Genomic DNA, 17,998 nt, shown 5'->3' with positions numbered 1-17,998 from the left:
TGTCCTTTTAACTGAGTAGCTCTGGGTAAATCTCTGCAAACTTAACATTTAACATCAACTGTATTTAGTTTCAAGATAGCTTTGAAGTAATATTTTAGGGGACATGAAGCTGAGATCAGAGGTGAAATGCCTGGTGTAGAGCTTAAAATTCCTGGGTTGGATCTTCCCAACCCTTTCTTGGATAGAACTGAGGAGGAGGGATTCTAGGGTTACTTGGACTGCCCCGGGGAGACACTCCTCCACTTTGATATCAGAGATGGGATTTGCCTTGGCAGAACAGACTGCCAGACCTGCTGCTCTGAACCTGCAAGACAGAGAAGATCCCTAGAGACTTGGGCAACCCAGGGTTGGATCTGAGCTTTCCTATGGCTGCTGCCCTTCTACAGAGCACAAGAAGCCTTCAAAGAAGGATTATGACTTCTGTTTCCAACAAGGCAAGGGGTAGGCGTTGCCACACACACAGGACTGAGGAAGGGATGATGTGGGGGGACAGAATTGCCCCAGGACCTGACAGGAGGAATGCTGAAACTGGACATCCCAGCCCTGTGCTTTGCTCTGCTTCAGCCCTTGCTCAGTACAAGGGTTACAAGGGAGATGAAATGGAGGTCATATCTCCCAAGGGGAGCTACAGGGATAGATGCACAAAGTAGTCAGTGTCTGTCTGAAAAACCTGTACAAAGCATTGCTTAAATAGAAGACATCAGCTGCAAAATTCAAGTCAATCTGAAATCACCCCTGAATTTTTTAGATTAGCTTTAGGGTGTGGAGGGAGAATATGCCAAGAAACAAAAGAGTTTCTGGCACAGATCCACTTGGAAATCAGGAAAAGTAAAATATTTCTGGTTAGTTTTATTAAAAATTCATTTTGACTAGGAAGAAAAGCCACTGCAGATGAGTGATGGCTGCAGGGCCACCACTCTTAAGGGAGCACCAACAGACAGGGAGTAAGAGCAAGAACAGTTTTCACAGACTCTCCCTCCTCTTCACTTGCACTGAATGTTTAATGATTTCCAAAGGGACAAAAATGAATGTTTAGCCAGTCATGCAGCAGTTTCTTCTTGAAATCAAAATGCAGATACTGCCTAGTGAGCTAAAGCCTTGGAAATAGAAAGGCCTGTGTAGTGAGATGGACTGTCCTTTCCAAGCATGAGAAAGCTGCAGTTGAAGGGCAAGAAGCTTCTTCTGCACCGTCACTATCTATTAAACTCAGCACTACTCACTAATTCAGGACTACATCTGCTACAAAAAAAAAAAAGGGTTTTTTTTTGTAGAAAAGTATGTCTCTGTTTCAAAGTAGCTGTGCAAAACCAGTTCCTTTATACTGAACTCCCTTGAAGTCTCGGCATATTCAGAACATTGGAACCTGTTCCAGTGACAAGTCATTATTGCTGCTGTAAGTCCATACCCTGACAAATCCAACTCAACCCTTCAAGGGAAGCTTCCTAGAAAGGAACAAGGTGGGCTTAATTAAGGGATGAACACAAGCCATGCAAGAATGCTCGTCACATGGCATCCTAGCCACATTTTTACAATTTAATCTCACTTTTTGGCATAGCACAGAAGATGGAAATAGACAGCAGTATTCATGTACTGAGGTGAGGAGTTCTAGATACACCTCTTTAGCTTCCAAATGATGAAAATTACTATATTTTGTAAAGCTATCCCCCTGGTTAGATCCACACAAGTACACGGTAATGTTTAAGTCCTTAGGAACATGCTGCTTTCTCAGTTATTTTCAAATATTTGTTACAAAGGGCTTGTGGTTTGAGACAAATAATCAAGTGCTCCAGAGATTACCACATCTAAATGTTAAGTGGCATTTGCTGAAGTCCTCTAAGATAAGTCTGCAGACTTCTTCTGACCTCAGTTCTTCCGCAAGGTATTTTTCATGCAGGACAGCACTCGTAGTCTGAACCCAGGTGTGCCAGAGGTTCTTCATAGTCAATCCCCTCCAAATCAATGGTTCTTAAAAAAGGGCTTGATCACCTCCAGTCTCAAGCTGCTATTTCAGGGAGTGGAAGGTACAGACAACTCAGGACCAGCAATACTGAAAAAGTTATTACTGGAAGAATTCAGCTCAGCACCCCAGGACCTGTGCAGGGAAGAGGCTGAAAACCACACACCTGGCACAAGAGGGTCAGAACATTTCTGAGCTATTCCTGCATGACTGAAGTACTTTGATCAGGCATTTGGGGATTATGTGGGCAAATCCTAACTAGCTTGGAATCAAGGAATAGTTTGGGTTGAAAGGGACCTTAAAGATCACTGAGTTCCAACCCCCCTGTCATGGTCAGGGACACCTTCCAGGAAGGCAGCTGTAAATATAGAAGGAGCAAGAAAGGAAATGACACTTTACCTGTTCTGTGAAATCAAGGTACTATGTTATTATAACTTTTTAATAAAGTACTGACTGTGCAATTCCCAGTTGTATGGCAATAGTTTAAAAAAAGACTTCAATTCCCTGAAATACTTAGACCCAATAATACTTTTTGTGGCCAGGCAATTCCACTCCTAATGTGGAACCCTTGATTACTTCCTGCACTGAGTCAATTGCCCGTCTTCACTTTTACCTTCCTGATCCAATTTTGTCAGCAGTCTGTGTTGGCAAACATCTTAATAGGTTATTCTTAACTAACTGACAAACTCGTTATGAGTTCTGATGTCAGAGGTTACATGGGTCTCTAAATTGCCAAGTTTTTCTGCATGATTTTCCAAAATCTACGGTGGAATTATCCCACAAACTTAGAGGGAGAAACTCAAGGATTGATTTCTTAATCATATAGGGTTTATGCATGTTTAAACATATTTTGAGATTAAACACATTAATTTCCAATGAAATCTTGGCACATCCCAATCCTGCACTTCAGCCTTGCCCAGCTATGAGAGGAATCTTTGCAGCAAGAGGCTCTATAGGCTCTGTCAAAATCAATATCAGCAGCTACTCCTCTGGGAAATTAGGAATGTCACAGGCAAAGGGTTTGCCAAGGCTTTCAGCATGTTCCAATTAATTTACTATTCCATGTTTCCTGTAGACCTGAGGTAGGAAGGAAAGCTGAATTTAAGCAGTCAAACATGAGACATGTAATGCTGCTAAGACAATGATCACTGCAACAGGAGCTTTAAAGGCTGAAATGTTTATTCATGTTTTGAACCAAAGTGAATTTTAGTGAGAGGTGAGGTGCAATGGCTTACCTACTGATGACTTAAGAGTTGGACAGACTTCAGCCTATGGCTGCCAAATTGAAATGTGCTATTTCTTGGCTGCACTGAGATAATCTGAATGACCAAAGGCCCTAGCTACTGCAGGCTTGGTTCCTAAAATGTTATTTCATTTCTGACACCAAGGCAGCTTCACCTCTTGCAGTGAGGGCGGCCATGCTAACACAAATAAAAAGCCTACCTGCCATGAGTTTTAATCACTGCCTTGTTGATTTGCTCAAAAAAGGCCAGATGTAATAGCCTTAGGCTCCAAAATGTGAATGGGGACCGGTCCAACTTGAGGTGCAGGTACTAGAATAAAGATGGGTGGTAACAATAAAAAACCAGAGTATTTAGTTAGATGAGTCCTTGGCTGCAATCATTTTAGGTACAGGGAAAGAAAGTCAAAGGCATGTGGGATGTCTTTTCTGAAGAAAAGCTTAAAATAGAAAAGGAAATCAATACTCATTTACAGTATCTGGCAGTCACTGAACCAAAACATACATGTACACCTACAGCTGAGCAGAAATAACAACATTTATTTAAACCACAAGCTGTTATTCTGCTGCAGGAATGCTGTTTCATGTGGAACACTTCATCAGAGACTGTACCACATATTTCTGACCACTTTTAAAAAGCCTCAACAATATCCAGAGCAAATACTTTCAATGCCACAGTTATTAACCTCACCAGCCAGGCCAGCTTTGACTCCTTCGATTCCTGGCAAAGAAAGAATGGGAGCTGCTGTGGAGGAGAATGCGCCCAGCAGGAAGCAAACCTCTAATGGGCAGAACCCTTAAATAATGCTTCAAAAGAGAAACCCACACCTGTGTGTAAGAATGAGGCAATATTTCCACTATGCAAAATTACAGGCTTCAAAGGAAGGAATACTGTTTAACAAATCAGTATTCCCAAAAGCGAAATGAAATGTAAACAAAGTGAATCTGCTGATTGCTTGTTTTTTTCCATTCCCCAGCTCTGAGAAATGTGACCAGTAAATAAAGAGGATAAATAATAACAGCAGCTGGCTTTTGTACAACACTCCTCACATAGAAAACCCAAAATGCTTTACAAATGGTGCAAACCAGGCCACTTGCAGAGGTCACACACGGCAGAGATGAGTCGCACCTCAAGAAGTTCTCTGATCCATTACCCCATCCCAAGCAAGGATCAACCCTTCTTCCCACTGCCACATAAACTGACGCACAGAGGTAAAAAATCTTTCCCATGGCAACACAGCATGCCAGAGGCAAGGATGGACATGGAGCATGAGTAAAAACCTGACTCTAAAGGAGCCAGCAGGAGCTTAACGGCAGAGGTGAGCTATCACCATGGGTTCCCTGTGCTACATTCATGGGACCACAGTGAACCTGGAAAGAAAAAAGTAAATTTAAAAAAATCTTTCAGTCCTAATATTTTTTCTGCCTTTTTTCCCTGTTCTTTTTTTTCAACAATTGCTGCTGAGACAATTTACTTGTAGCAGGACAACAGCGAACAACTAATTCATCGCTTAGTAGATTTTATTTAAAATCTTTCTTCAAACATCAAGCCTTCTTCAACCATCAGCTGCTCAAGGAATAACTTACTTTCTCTAGCAACTTTCATCTAGAGACTCCAGCCCCAATTTGTATTGCTCGACTGGATGACTACACGCAATTGTAGACAAGGAAACAAAAGTGCAGAGAAATTTTAAGTCTGATTCTGTAAATCACTGGTCATTGTGTCTAATGACTGTCTTGACCATGTTTTCGTTTTTCTGTTTTCTGACACTAAATTCTCTAGGTCTAGTAAGTTGCCTTTGCTATCACTCAGTATGGGAAGATTCAGAGGCTTCCATCATCAAGTGAGTGCCTGCCAAACAGAAACAAAGATAGTTCTTGGCTGGAGATCCAGTGTCTGACACAGAAGTTGGGACTCTTTCATGCCAGTGGAAGTACTCATGAAGTTTGGTGTTACTCAAGGTTCTAGGACATTGAAAACTGCTACAAAAAGAGTGAATCCCTTGAGACACACACATCCTGCATCTGCCTAAGAGGAACAAACACATTCCCAAGCAGAGAAAGACCAAGACTAAGATCTATTTCCTCTCCTGCTGATTTGGTTATCTCATAGGAGCATGCTTGGAGGTGGGTGAATCTGACTGCAGCTCTGTGGCCCCCAGGACAGCTTCCATCAGCTGTTCCCTTCCTTGGTCCAAGGCCACACCTTGGTACCACACTGTCTGGGCATCGAGTCCGGTCAGCTTAGGGATGCCTTCCTGCCAGCACCACCCAGGGACTCCTCTGAGTCTGGTTGCTTTAGAAGATGTTTATGTTTGGGACTAGCCCAACGTTGGTATTTGGGACTGCTGAACCAGTATTTTTCTTTCAGTTAACGTAAGTCAAATTGCAAGAGGAAACCCTAGAGTAGATATAATTTTAATGATGTCTGAAAACTTTACTTACCCTGATGTTTGCTAATTTCCTTCCTTCCTGTTATGGATGATAAGCCATACTGACACAGCGTCAGAATGTCTGTCCTGAAGAGTACAGGACAGGGATGCCTGGGTGTAGTTAAGGATATAACTGGGGTGGAATGAGGTAAGGGACCTGTCTAAGCGTATCTTTAGGAATCTCATGGGCAAGATACAACACTATCTCATTGGATTCCTGGAATAATCAGCCATTTGCTATCAGGGTTGTATCACATCTCTTGGATAAAGGACAATAGGAGGTTTCAAACACTGATGGCTTCCATTCAAGTGGGAACACGTTAGGACAATGACATGCCTGAACCTAGGGAAGGCAGCTCAGCCAAATATGTCTGCAGGGACAGCTCTTAGAACAATGCAATTTCCCTAGAAGAACACAGAGACCAGATGTTTGCCCTGGCTCAAAAAAGGACCAAGTCACAGCAGTCTGAAGAGAACTTGCAAGGCCAACTCCTCTGCTACAGACATCTAGAAAAAATACCCTCTTCCAGCCAGAACAGCTGTACCAGCCAGTTCTTGTAGATGCATTCACAGTGATCAAAAAGAGCTGCCGTGTGTTCCCAAGGGATGTTCCAAGAGTGCTAGAGAAATTGAAGCAAGGAACAGTGTGCAGCTCTTTTATCATTATCACTAAACCCACATATTCCTTACAGCAGTGAAGTAAAGTGCTTTTGCATCTGGAACCCTGACATGTGTCACTACCAACAAATAGCTGGTTCAGAGCATTCTCAGTTTGATGAGCTGAAGAAGAGGTCAGTGAAGGGTCTGCCCAGGATAAAGATGCTTGGAGGGACCACTAGGTCTCTAAATGCTGAGTGACCAACTTGGGCATCCATCGGAGTGATGGCACAAAGTCAATACTGATCATCACACTTGTATTCCAACTAAAAGCAAATGACCTGTTTGTTTTACAGATGCCAGGTTTGCTTATCCTTCAGTCTCTGGCAGAATAACGAGCAGAAAAATGATCTTTACAACACTATCTCTTGACCATTTTTCTTCTTTTCTCCTATTTCTACCTCTGCTTCTTATATTCACTGTGCTGTACAGCATTGTTTCCAATTCATCAGGTGGCACACAGAACCAACACTGATTTTTCTTTTTTTGCTGCTCTCAGGATCAGGATGAAATATTACTGCTTTGAGACTCACAACAGGGAACTCTAGAAATCACCTTGTTCCCAGACACTGATGCCACAAAGTTGTACACCTGTGCTCAGAAGCAGATCCTAACAGGGCAATGAGCAAAAGGGACGGTTTAATTACAATTGTTATTCTGTTTGCTATTCACCTTTTTCCTTGGGTTTTGTGGAATACAAAGCAGATTTGCTAGTGTTGGACATTCCGGTGGAGACTGAAAAGAAATTATGCTACTGAAGAAGCCTGTTGGAAGTATCTGCAATGAGAACCAAAGCAGCTCCCCTGTCTGTCAGAGCCACTCTTACATGAAGCTGGTTTGCTAATTTGCTCATGCTCTGGAACCACACAAAGAATCATAAAAGGATGCCCCCATTCACAGTGAATAAGACAGTCACATGGAGCAAAGATAACAGAGGCATTAAAGGAACACATACACAGCTGATGAAAAGAAGGGATGCTTTAGAAACTCAATAGCAATACAGCAAGCAAAGCCTGGAATGTTGATTTGACAATGATCATTGTTATTTCCCTTTGCAGTGTGTGTGATGGGATCAGAAAAACAGAGGGAGCTGAATTCATCCTATGGCAAACTGTGCTGACATAAGTCACTTTGCATCCTACATATTTGGCTTTAGTATCAAGTTGACCTCATTAGTACAAACAAAGTGTTCTTCAAGAATGACACTTAATTAGAAACTGCTTTAAGTATTTCTAGAGACTAACACAATACATTATAATTAAAGACGTTATGATCAGTGACTTGATTCCTTTTGCTTTGACTTCACTTTGGCTTATTTATTTATTCATTCACTTTGGAAAGGTCTGAAAGTCAAATTCAATTTTGTCATTTGCTCATGCTGGAAGCTGCGCTGTTCTTCTGGAAATGGCATGGAAGTGCTGGTAATGAGATGCCAAAGCCATCAAGCAATATTTACAATTTAAGGGCCAGTTCAAATATAAAAGCAGTTTGTATTTCTGCACCACAGGCACATCTGCAAAGTCTTTGAGGAACAGAGAAATCTATTTTCTCCTTATTGCCTTGGTCTTTCATTACTAACATCTCAGAAAGAATGGCAGGCATTCTTCAAAGAGTAAAAGAAATATAAAAAGTAAATAGAGAATTGGGTGCTTTTTGTTTAATTTTGTGTTTTTAAGCACATCTCCGGTGCAGAACTGAAAGAACTCTTACAAAGGTACTGTTTACTTGGACAATTGCAATTCTGCTTACTTAAACTGTGGTCACAATGTCTAAAGTTGAGCCAACGCATTCCAGTGTACATTAACAATGGCCCAGGAACGCCTCTGTGACCCACAGGCAGAGAACCACAGTGGATCCTGGCACCCCTCTTAGTCCACCTACAGAGACCACTCTGTGAGAGACACTCAAGCACCATGCTAACTGGCCAGGTAATGGTTTCTCTTTGGTGACTGAGGAAGCTCAGATTCCTAGATGTCTGGAAATTACACTTTCAAGTGCATCCTCTAGCTTCAAGTGTCTCAAGTGCCCAGCTTAAAGTGACTGATCTACCAGGAGAAACTCGGGCATCACTCTGTCTGAAGTCAGTGGCAGCTGCAGCTATAAGCACCTTTGAAAAAATTACTCTGAGTCAATAATTCTCACAGAATTTACTTCAGGTCAAGAAGAGGGGCTAAAAGTTCCCCAGAAAAAACTATTTGTGCTTATCTATGCAGTGACAAGAATGGAGGAAGCATCTAGAAAAGGCTATCGGGATACAGACCACAGAGGAAGAAGGTCACCTCTGAAGTTCCCCAGGCCCTTTAGAGGCCTCAAAGGAAATGTCTTGACTTCTCCTCCCAACTTTCCTTCCCCTTCCTCATCAGCATCTATTCTTAGCAGCTTTGTCTGAGAGCTGGGAATAGACCATGATTTCTTAATTCCTCCTGAGGTAACCTCCTGTTACCTCATATTTTGTCTCAGATTGCTCAGGGTGGTGGTAGAGGTTTAAGCCTTGCATGGAGCTGTTAATGTTTACACAATGACTGCTTTCCCATTAAGTAGGGTTTTTTTGGCTACTAGGACATGCTGTAGGCATGAGATCAGTCCTGTTTGGTTCAAATGATTTAATTTCTCCAAACATTACACAGTCTTAAAAATGCTATGCCTTGCCCAGATCTTAAGCATTGCATTCAGCAGTGAGCACTTGGTGCCGAAGAGTTACCTGTTTTCATGGTCTACAAATTCTGTGTTGGCACAATACATGAAAACGACACCAGAACATACTGCTTTTTCTTCTCTGCTGCATTCAGCAAGACCACTTAATTACACCTTAAGATGGAACTGGCTCAACAAGTTGGGCAGCTTGCAGGGCTGCTGGTCAGAGAAGCTGCACCTGCACTGCTGCCAGCATGCAGCAAGAGAAGACGACACCCAGGCCCCAGCTCTGCTGTTGGGAGTGACTTCCCATGCAAAAAACAAGTGGAAAACACTGTCTTTCTTCTTCCTTAGTCCCATTACTCCTTACTCCATCTACCCCATCTAATCATTATGACAACTGAGTGCCTTTGTGTGTCAGCTTCCTGTGAAGTAATCACCTAAATCCCTCTCTGAAACAAAGCAGACCCTGCTGAGGAACTCACAATAGGTGCCTTTCACTGGCAGGACAACCTTGGCCTCAGTGGCACTTATAACAAAGCTTCCATATGTGCACCAGTATGGGCTGATCAGTCAGATCAACACCACACAGGATCAGAGCCTGGGTATTTGTGAGCATGAGGCAATAAAGCCCCACAAAATTTCTCCATCTTCCTGAAAAAAATAGTTTTTGGTGTTGTTTTTTAATTTTTTTCTAAATATGCTATTGCATGTTAATCTGTCGCAGACTTTTATCCACATTTATGAGTCTGTTTAGGGAGATAAAAAAGAAGCACGAGCTCCAAGGGGTGATGTCTGTCAGTTGTCCCCACTTTCAGAGACTGCCTGGCCATTGTCTGCTCTTCAAGCCCAGGCTAAGGGTACTTTTTAGTATTTCCTTCGGCAGACATCCTGGGTTTTCACCCTCCCTGGGGGAGAGATCAAGGGCGAAAAGTTCTATTGTAATAGAAGACAAGTCAGTGATAATCTTTGGGCATCTGCAGTGAAGAGGTATTTCTACAGCTCTAGCTGGGATTAGGCACATAATGGATCAATGAAAGGTCCCACCATTTGATGGTTATAGCATCATTCATTAGTGTTAAGATTTGAACCTGAATCAACAATTGAGTTAGAAGACTGAATGAATTGCTTTCAGTATTTGAAATAAATTGTAACAGGCCTGTAAAAGTCCCCTGAGGTGTCTCTCTTTCTCTCCCTATACATATATACAGAGAGATCAGTTTTGCTGAATGTTTAAAATTAGATGAAAGTTGCTGAGCTTCTATATAGGAAGAAGAAAAAGCAGAGCTTCTTATGTAAAGTGAAAGGGGGCAAAATAATGTATTTTTGGTTTGCCCATCAAAGCACTTCAAGAGCATTATTGATGGCATAATCCAGGCACTGACTTGTTATTCAGTCACCATCTCTCTCATATGTAACAATTCATGAGGAGCTAATAATAAACAATACGCCCCCTCCTTACACACCATCATGCAAACACACACTCAGGAGCTCCTTGTAAATGAGCAACACTGATCCCATCCACTTTTCTTGTCACAAAACTAGGACAAGCTCACTCTTAATTAACTGCTTGGTGCACAAACCACTAAAAAAAATATGAACTACCCAGAGGACTTAGACACCAAGTTTTCACTCTCAGCTCTTACCATTTCTAGAACAAAGACCCATCCACCCACTACTAATTTGGTAAGAAATTAAATGGGATAAAAAAGCAGTTTTCACAACTGAGCAATGAATGTTACGGGTAGTTAATAATTAATTACCATTATAATACAAAACAGCCTGGTTTCACTGTAGAACCCTGATTTTATAGCATTATTTTTCTGTAAAGGCAATCTTCAGGTTGGTGCAAAGACTACATAATGCATCAGTGCCAAAAAACTTTTGTCCTTGTTTCTGAAAGGCAGCAAGTAGAAGCAAGTATAAAATGCTCTGTAGACCAGGAGATCTTGAACCAGACCTCTGTCCTAGAGCCCAACCTGTGCAATGGAGCCATGGTGGGGGGGCTGCACTGTCCTCCCCTCTGGGGACAGTGTATTTTGTTGCTTGCCCACCCTCTATATTACCTGAGTGCCAACCCAGTCCTATGTTATTCCCATTGTCCTTTAGTTTTGTAGGCATAAACCCCGAGGCCAGCTAACTTGGACCTGTATCCCTCTCTCAAAGTAGTTGCAGGCTGGTTTGGCGTCTAACCTGTTGGGTCATCAAGATAAAGTTTAACTCCCTACAACAGATTGAACAACTTTTTCCTGTGACTGTTTTCTAGCTGTATAAAATCAACACAGCTCTTCCTGTTGGCTTGCAGATAAAGAAAACAATTAAACAATATCCATATTTTTATGCAGTAGATACCTACATAACAAGTGGCAGCATAAATACATGCCAAGCCAGCAGATACTGGAAGAAAAAAGATCATAACTATGGGAGCCACAGCAGATCGTAATTAGCACAGCAAGCTATTAAAGAGGTTATTTAAATTATGATGAAAATATTAGAAAAAATTCTCTATCTGATTCTTTGTGTTTATTACACAGGTCAGTTTTGAAATTACAGTTGCTGGTGAGAGAGTTCCCTGAATCACTTACTAAGTATAAATAATTTAAAATCAGTCAAAAAGCAATGCGGTCAAACATTATGCCTGTTGCCCTGCTATAACTACTGAAACTGAGCTCAGATGCTTATCTTAAGTTTGTTGACACTGAGAAAATCAGGAAGAGTGAACATCCCAAAGCCTGTATCCCTGTCCTCGCTGACTGCCTGTGATTTTAGTTTGGGAATAGTTGTTTATTGCTGATAGGCAGCAGCCACCTGCCAGAGCCACTTGGTAGAATACTGAACTGCCAACCAAGCCAGCTGTGCATGGAATGACAGTAACTCCATGTTTTATATCTGTAAGGCTGACTCGAGCAAGTAAGGGTTTGAAGAATGCAATCTTGACAGAAAGGACTTTCTGAGATGAGAGGAAGCTCTCTTAGGGGCTCTATAAAGCTCCATGTACATGGCCCTGTAATGCCAGTCAAGCTATAAATAATAATTACATTAAGAGAGTAAGAGAGTCGTATTTAGTGACAGTAGAAAGGACAGTAGATAAGGATAGTAGAAGGGACATTCGCTTGAAAGTGCTCACCTGGGAGATGCTGCTGGCTTCCAATACCTGCAGAAGAGATACTGCCCATCAGCATTGATGATATGGGGCAGATCCTTGTATGGGATGTTTTGAGGACTCCGCTTTGACGAACTTTCCTCTGGCATTCTGGAAGAATGACCTGCAAGGTGTTAGAAGAAACAAGACATACTTTAAAAACTGGTGAAGACAAGATAAAAGCTGATGGGCTCAGCAGCCACAGACACTCAAGAAAGTCAATCACTAAGGTAAGCACCACTGATGGGAGGCTGCTTCCAAAACCCCAGCCAAAGAGACCCCAAAATCACTACTTTAAAACAGAAATGTAGCAAATTTTTTTTGTTCAGAAAAGGCTCACGTTTACAGGTAGAGCACTGGGACGGGTAGGGCGGGGGGAGCAACAAGAAGGGAAGATCAATCCACCATCAGTACTTCATTTACAGCTTTCTATTCCACACTTCTCCCATCTGAGTTTATTTTGCATCATATTGTGAAACGGATCCTAAAGAGAATATTTTAACTGCAATCAGGAGCAAATTATGCAGCAATCGCTACAGATATGAAAAGACAGCTGCATAAAAGATTTATCTCTGGCGGAACACGTCCAAAGAACAGTGGAGGGTACACAGCAGAGGTATCTGCCACCGTGTCATCATTAAGATCTTCTCACACATCTCAGACAGCAAGGTAGCGGCGGTGGGGAGCGAAACATTTCCAGGAGAATTTGCCACAAACCTGCTTTCATCCTGTGCAAGGGTTTGCATTCTAGTGAGGAGCCGGCATCGCAAGTCAAACGCAAGCAGATGAGGCTTTTTGCATCTCGCTGTGGAGCTGCGTTCACAGCCCGGCAGCCCCGCGGTTCCCGGCGGGCGCCCGGCGCCCCTCGCCCCGGCTGCTCTCCACGGCTCGCTCGCCCTTTGAGGAAAGTCGCTTTGAGGAAATTCACCACTTCTCGTTCATCACTTTTTTTTTTTTTCTTCTCAAACAAATTGCGTGTGCGGGCTGAAGTGGCGGTGGTGGGAGGGGAGGCTGGGAAGGGCTGGGGAGAGGGAGGGCTGTCGGGTGGGAAAGCTGCAGTCCACTTTCCAGAAGCTGCTGCACGTACATCAAAGGCACCTTGAACACATGCAGCTGGAGCAGCTCACAAAGTTCCTGCCGCGGCAGGTTGTTTGCAACTTTACTTCCTTCCTGCCACTTACAGTTCGGAGGCCGCGACGACGGGGGGAGGCGAGGGAGGGGGAGACCTTTTCTCAAAGCGATCCCCGCTGCGAAGACATCTCTCGTGTGAGCGCAACTTCCCCAGCCCCGCGCTGCCAGGCGGGGAGCAGGAGGGAGGGGAGGAGGAGGAGAAGGAGGAGGGAGGATCCAAGCACCGACGCGATGCCAGGTCTCCAGCCCCGCACACGCATCCTCCTGCCGCGGCCGGGCGCGGCGGCCCCGCGTCCGCCCGCGGAGCCGAAGCGCGGTGGCTCCCCCGCACGGTGCGCACGGGCTGCTCCCGGAGAGGAGCGAGACAGCGGCGGAAGGGCGGCGGGTGGGTGGTTGGAAGGGTGGAGGATGCATGGATGCATGGATGGATGAAAGGATGGATGGAGGGGCGGGCGGTGCCGCCGCACCCTCCGCTGGGCTGGGCTGGGCTGGGCGGGCAGCGGGGGAGCCCCGTGGTGCCCCCGGGCCCTGGGGAGGGCGGAGGCACGGCCGCCCCCTTCCCCGGTGCCCGCCCGCGGGGGCTCCGCACAGGCTGCGCCGCCGCCCCGCTGGGCTCCTGCGGCCCCCGCGGCGGGGGGGAGCGGCTGCAGCTCCCGCAGCCCCCGGCACCGGCTCTGGCCACAGGAGCGGCCGCTCCGCTGCTGCGGGCTGGGGGACGGCGGAGACACCCCGGAGGCGGGGACGGCTTCTCGCGCAGAATCTCAGAGAGAGGACATCGTGGAGCCATGCTGCCTCCTGGGCATCCCGGTCCGCCCCGCTCCTTGGGATCCCATCACCAAACTTCGCCGTTTGCTTTTAATGTGCATCTCTTCAGGCTTTGAAGCCATACCGGGGAGACCGCTCAGATACTAGTTCAGAGAAGTGCCCAAGCTTTGCACCCTCATTCAGGGTAAAGGCCATTTATAAACACAGCATGCGATTTATACTCACATAAATTATTATATCACTATAGATTATACGCAGTACATATGCTGCCACTCTGTAATGTGAGATCTGTTTGGTGGTATATGATATTTGCTTATAAAAATTGTCACAGCAAGGTTCCCTGAAGCCAAAATAGCTCCCCAGCTTCAAGGCATCCCAGTACAGAATTTTGTCATTTAATACTGCTAAGTGCTTAGCATTTACTGAGCATAGATTCATGCCTTTTACATTTCATCAGCTCCTTTCATTTTTACATGCCTACATATGCTTAGAGGTCTCAAGTCTTTCTAAGAAGAGGTAGCTATTAACCTTATTTTTAAAGTGAGGCAACATGCTCATCAAGTGCAGATCTGTGAACAAAGGCTGAGGAAATGAAAGAAATCCATGCTAACACTAGTAACAATAAATGCGAAACCTCCGAGATGAGCCATATAAAAATAAAAAGGAAATCTAAACCAGATTTTATTTTATTCTTCTTTCAATGTCATTTATATTAAATGCCATGGGGGTGTTAGTAATAAATGGCAAAAGCAAAATTACATGTTCCTATAACTGCTGTTGTTTGGGAAAAATAAACAAAACCAACACTTATGGTTGTTTATAATCAGTGAGATTTAGGTCAGATGGCACTTAAGCAGAGCCCTGGGAGCTGTACCTGGAGCTGTACCATTTGCTAGGCCAGTTACTGTCTAAGCATGAATGGGTGGAATTAAAGAGCTATCACAAGCCAGCTCCAGAGCTGGTAGAAGCAAGGACATAGATAATTATTTAAATTATACAGATCAGATAATAACTGGATTAAGAAGAAAAGAAGGAAAGAAGTCTCTTCCCCTGCTCAGGGCTTATCTGCCAGGAACACTTTACTGCTTCCCTACAACCATCCATGAAATCTCATGCCAGGAATAGGCTCTTCTCCTACTGTGGTGCTGGGAATATCACAGTTCCCAGGGCCACAGAGGGGTGGAAGGAGTTGAGGAAAAAAAATCTTTTTTTAAACTTCTGGATAAAAATAGCATCTCAAGGAAAGAGATCTTTGTTGGGACACAAGGACGAGATCCTGACTTTGAAATCCTGCCCTGGTCAGTCCAGATATATGATTCCCTTGATACCCTGTTAACCTCAGTGTTGCTAAAACTGGTGGCAGCATAACTGTGGTGCAGCCTGCCCTCTCTGCAGGCCCAGATCCTCACCACAGCACTGGAATGAAGACTCAACCAACAGCTCCTTCCCTTCTCACCACCTTCCCTAAGACCCCAGGAATTTGAGCACATTTCTTCCCACGGGGAATACACACTTCCCCATCTCAATATTAACAACATAAAAATGAATGAGGAGCAACTGCTGACTTGTTGCCTTATTATTTTACAGATTTCTAGCTGTGAATGAAAAGCCACCAGAGAAAACTGGATTGGGTCTGAGGACTTCATGTACCTGATACCCAGAGTATACACCAGGCTTCAGCAGAGGAATTATTGCATACTGGCTCCCTGTGAGAAATCAAAGAGATGCCTGAGCATGCAGTATTTATGAGACTGTAACATCTTGTCTTGGTAGAGTGAAATATGTTTCAGAAATAGAGTTTAAATCAACTTCTAATAAAAAATAGATTCACACTTGGTGAATCTTTACACTAACTCAGCAATTACTTAATCCTTGTAGGAAAGGATGTTTGGTTTAGTAATGGCTGAGCCCTGCTTAATTTGTCTCCACTGACCCCCAAGGAATGCACAGGAGTATAGAGAAAAAGGGTACACTTTTAGACAAGGCAAATTTTAGGAAAAGGATCAATTGCTGGAATGACAGAGTAAATACATGTAATGAAACTTGATATCACAGCAAGTGAGGAGAGAGGAGAGGAGAGGAGAGGAGAGGAGAGGAGAGGAGAGGAGAGGAGAGGAGAGGAGAGGAGAGGAGAGGAGAGGAGAGGAGAGGAGAGGAGAGGAGAGGAGAGGAGAGGAGAGGAGAGGAGAGGAGAGGAGAGGAGAGGAGAGGAGAGGAGAGGAGAGGAGAGGAGAGGAGAGGAGAGGAGAGGAGAGGAGAGGAGAGGAGAGGAGAGGAGAGGAGAGGAGAGGAGAGGAGAGGAGAGGAGAGGAGAGGAGAGGAGAGGAGAGGAGAGGAGAGGAGAGGAGAGGAGAGGAGAGGAGAGGAGAGGAGAGGAGAGGAGAGGAGAGGAGAGGAGAGGAGAGGAGAGGAGAGGAGAGGAGAGGAGAGGAGAGGAGAGAAGTAGAATGATGGGTGAGAGCACAGCAGGTTGGTGTGTAGCTCTGATAGTTGAGTAAGGGAACAAGGACTTTATTTGAAGTTAGGCTTTTGTTCCTAAAATGAATTTTTAATGGATCCCATCCTGTTGGCATGCAAAGGTAAATAGACTGTATGAGATCCTTCTGCTCTTGTTGACGACACGTTTCTAAATTTTAAAGCAGTGGTTTTGTTTGAGAAGTAGATTTGGTAGGCTGTGTGTGCTAAACCCTTTGGGATTCTGCTCACCATGACCACAAAGTGAACTTTTCCTGACAAGAAGGAGGAAAAAAAAATCAGAGGAGGAGGACAGAATAATAAAATATATTCGGAGTATGTGGTTATGGAAGAATCTGCTGCAAAACCAGAAAAATGCTGGAAGTTACAGTAGCCAGGGAGCAGCTGGAGAGAGCAACAGACAGCACAAGCAAGAAAGCATGTGGGAAATGATGGGAAATGAAGCATGAAGAGAAAGAACTGACATCAAGTGAAAAGCAAAGAAGCCAATGCCACTAAAGCTGTCAGTTTAGCGTAATTGATTTGGATTTGCCCTTCTCATTGGCTGATTTTTTAAAAAATTATTATTAATCCCTAGATGGAGTCCAGTCATTCACCTTTACTCATTTCTGTAATCTGCCTTTGCTTTCCTATTGGTATTCCTGAAGTATGGGGATGAGTCAGGAGTCGGGGCTGGGATGAACTGCTCTCTTTTTCCTGTAAAATATCTATTTTAATGACTTGCTGCCAAAAAAGAAGCTTGGTGTCATGCAAATCAGATTGAGGAAGAAAATACTAGAGGAAAATACTGTATTGATAAGGTTAATCTTAACAATGTCAGGAGGAATTATAAGTAGCTCAAGATTGTTCTGCAAAATTCTACAGCCTCATAGACCTCCTCACAAATTAGTGTGAAATGGAGAAGGGTTGAAGAGTAAGCACAGGGAATACATGAGTATCACAGAAATTGTTTGCAGGCTTCCACTGATTTGTTGCCCCTCAGTAATCTCACCTTCCCCAATCAGTAGGAATAAAATTATTAGATTAAGCTACAAGGGGTATACCCCTAGATGTAAACTACAGTCAAATAATAAATTTTAAATAAAAATAATTAGTTGTAAAAATAGTCCTAATTTTTTGTAGGTAATAAAAATTTGCAAATCATGCTGTCATGAAAAGTCACAAATCTGTGACTTGTAAACAGTAGCTGTATGAGTGGAGTGATTAGTATCTTGCCTGTGCTCCTTATTTGACAGGGCAAAAAATATAACCTTAAAAATACAGTAACTGAATATCAGTTTCAGCCTTTTAAACTGATGTATAGAAGATTACCTATCCTACATAGATAATAACTTGAGAACTGCTTGTTTTAAATTACAGAAGCAACACATATTGTATTGGGTGGTTCACTTGGTTTTTTGTTTCATTTTATTTTTTTAATTAAAAGCCCCACAAGGTTTTTAATACTAGATTCTGAGACATTCTTAGTATGAAAAGGGAGGCATCTTCCAAAGGCAGGAAATTCAAAATGAGAGTGGAAATTCTGCCCTTGAGCTTTTTTCCATAGGAGGGAGGTTGATGGAGTT

At 43.6% G+C, this 17,998-nt stretch overlaps 1 protein-coding gene across 2 annotated transcripts in view; it reads right to left on the bottom strand.

Annotated features, from left to right (window-relative positions):
- Positions 1 to 13,365, bottom strand: part of MGLL (monoglyceride lipase) — a 60,860-nt gene extending 47,495 nt beyond the window's left edge. Inside the window, exons 1-2 of one of the 2 annotated variants that reach the window (XM_066195740.1) lie at positions 13,244 to 13,365; positions 12,048 to 12,186 (exon numbers count right to left, since the gene is read on the bottom strand). In XM_066195740.1, the coding sequence (XP_066051837.1) occupies positions 12,048 to 12,172 (125 nt within the window). In that variant the 5' untranslated portion in view covers positions 12,173 to 12,186; positions 13,244 to 13,365. Of the gene's footprint in view, positions 1 to 12,047; positions 12,187 to 12,779; positions 13,137 to 13,243 lie in introns of those variants that run through there. The other variant, XM_066195741.1, reaches the window with a different exon arrangement.
- Positions 13,366 to 17,998: the final 4,633 nt, after the last annotated feature.

This window comes from Chamaea fasciata, unplaced genomic scaffold (assembly GCF_029207755.1).
Source record: "Chamaea fasciata isolate MVZ Bird 193981 ecotype frontalis unplaced genomic scaffold, bChaFas1.0.hap1 SCAF_13, whole genome shotgun sequence".
Classification (NCBI taxonomy): Eukaryota; Metazoa; Chordata; class Aves; order Passeriformes; family Sylviidae; genus Chamaea; species Chamaea fasciata.
The sequence above is the reverse complement of the archived record's forward strand: the minus strand, read 5'-3'. Positions and strand labels throughout refer to the sequence as shown.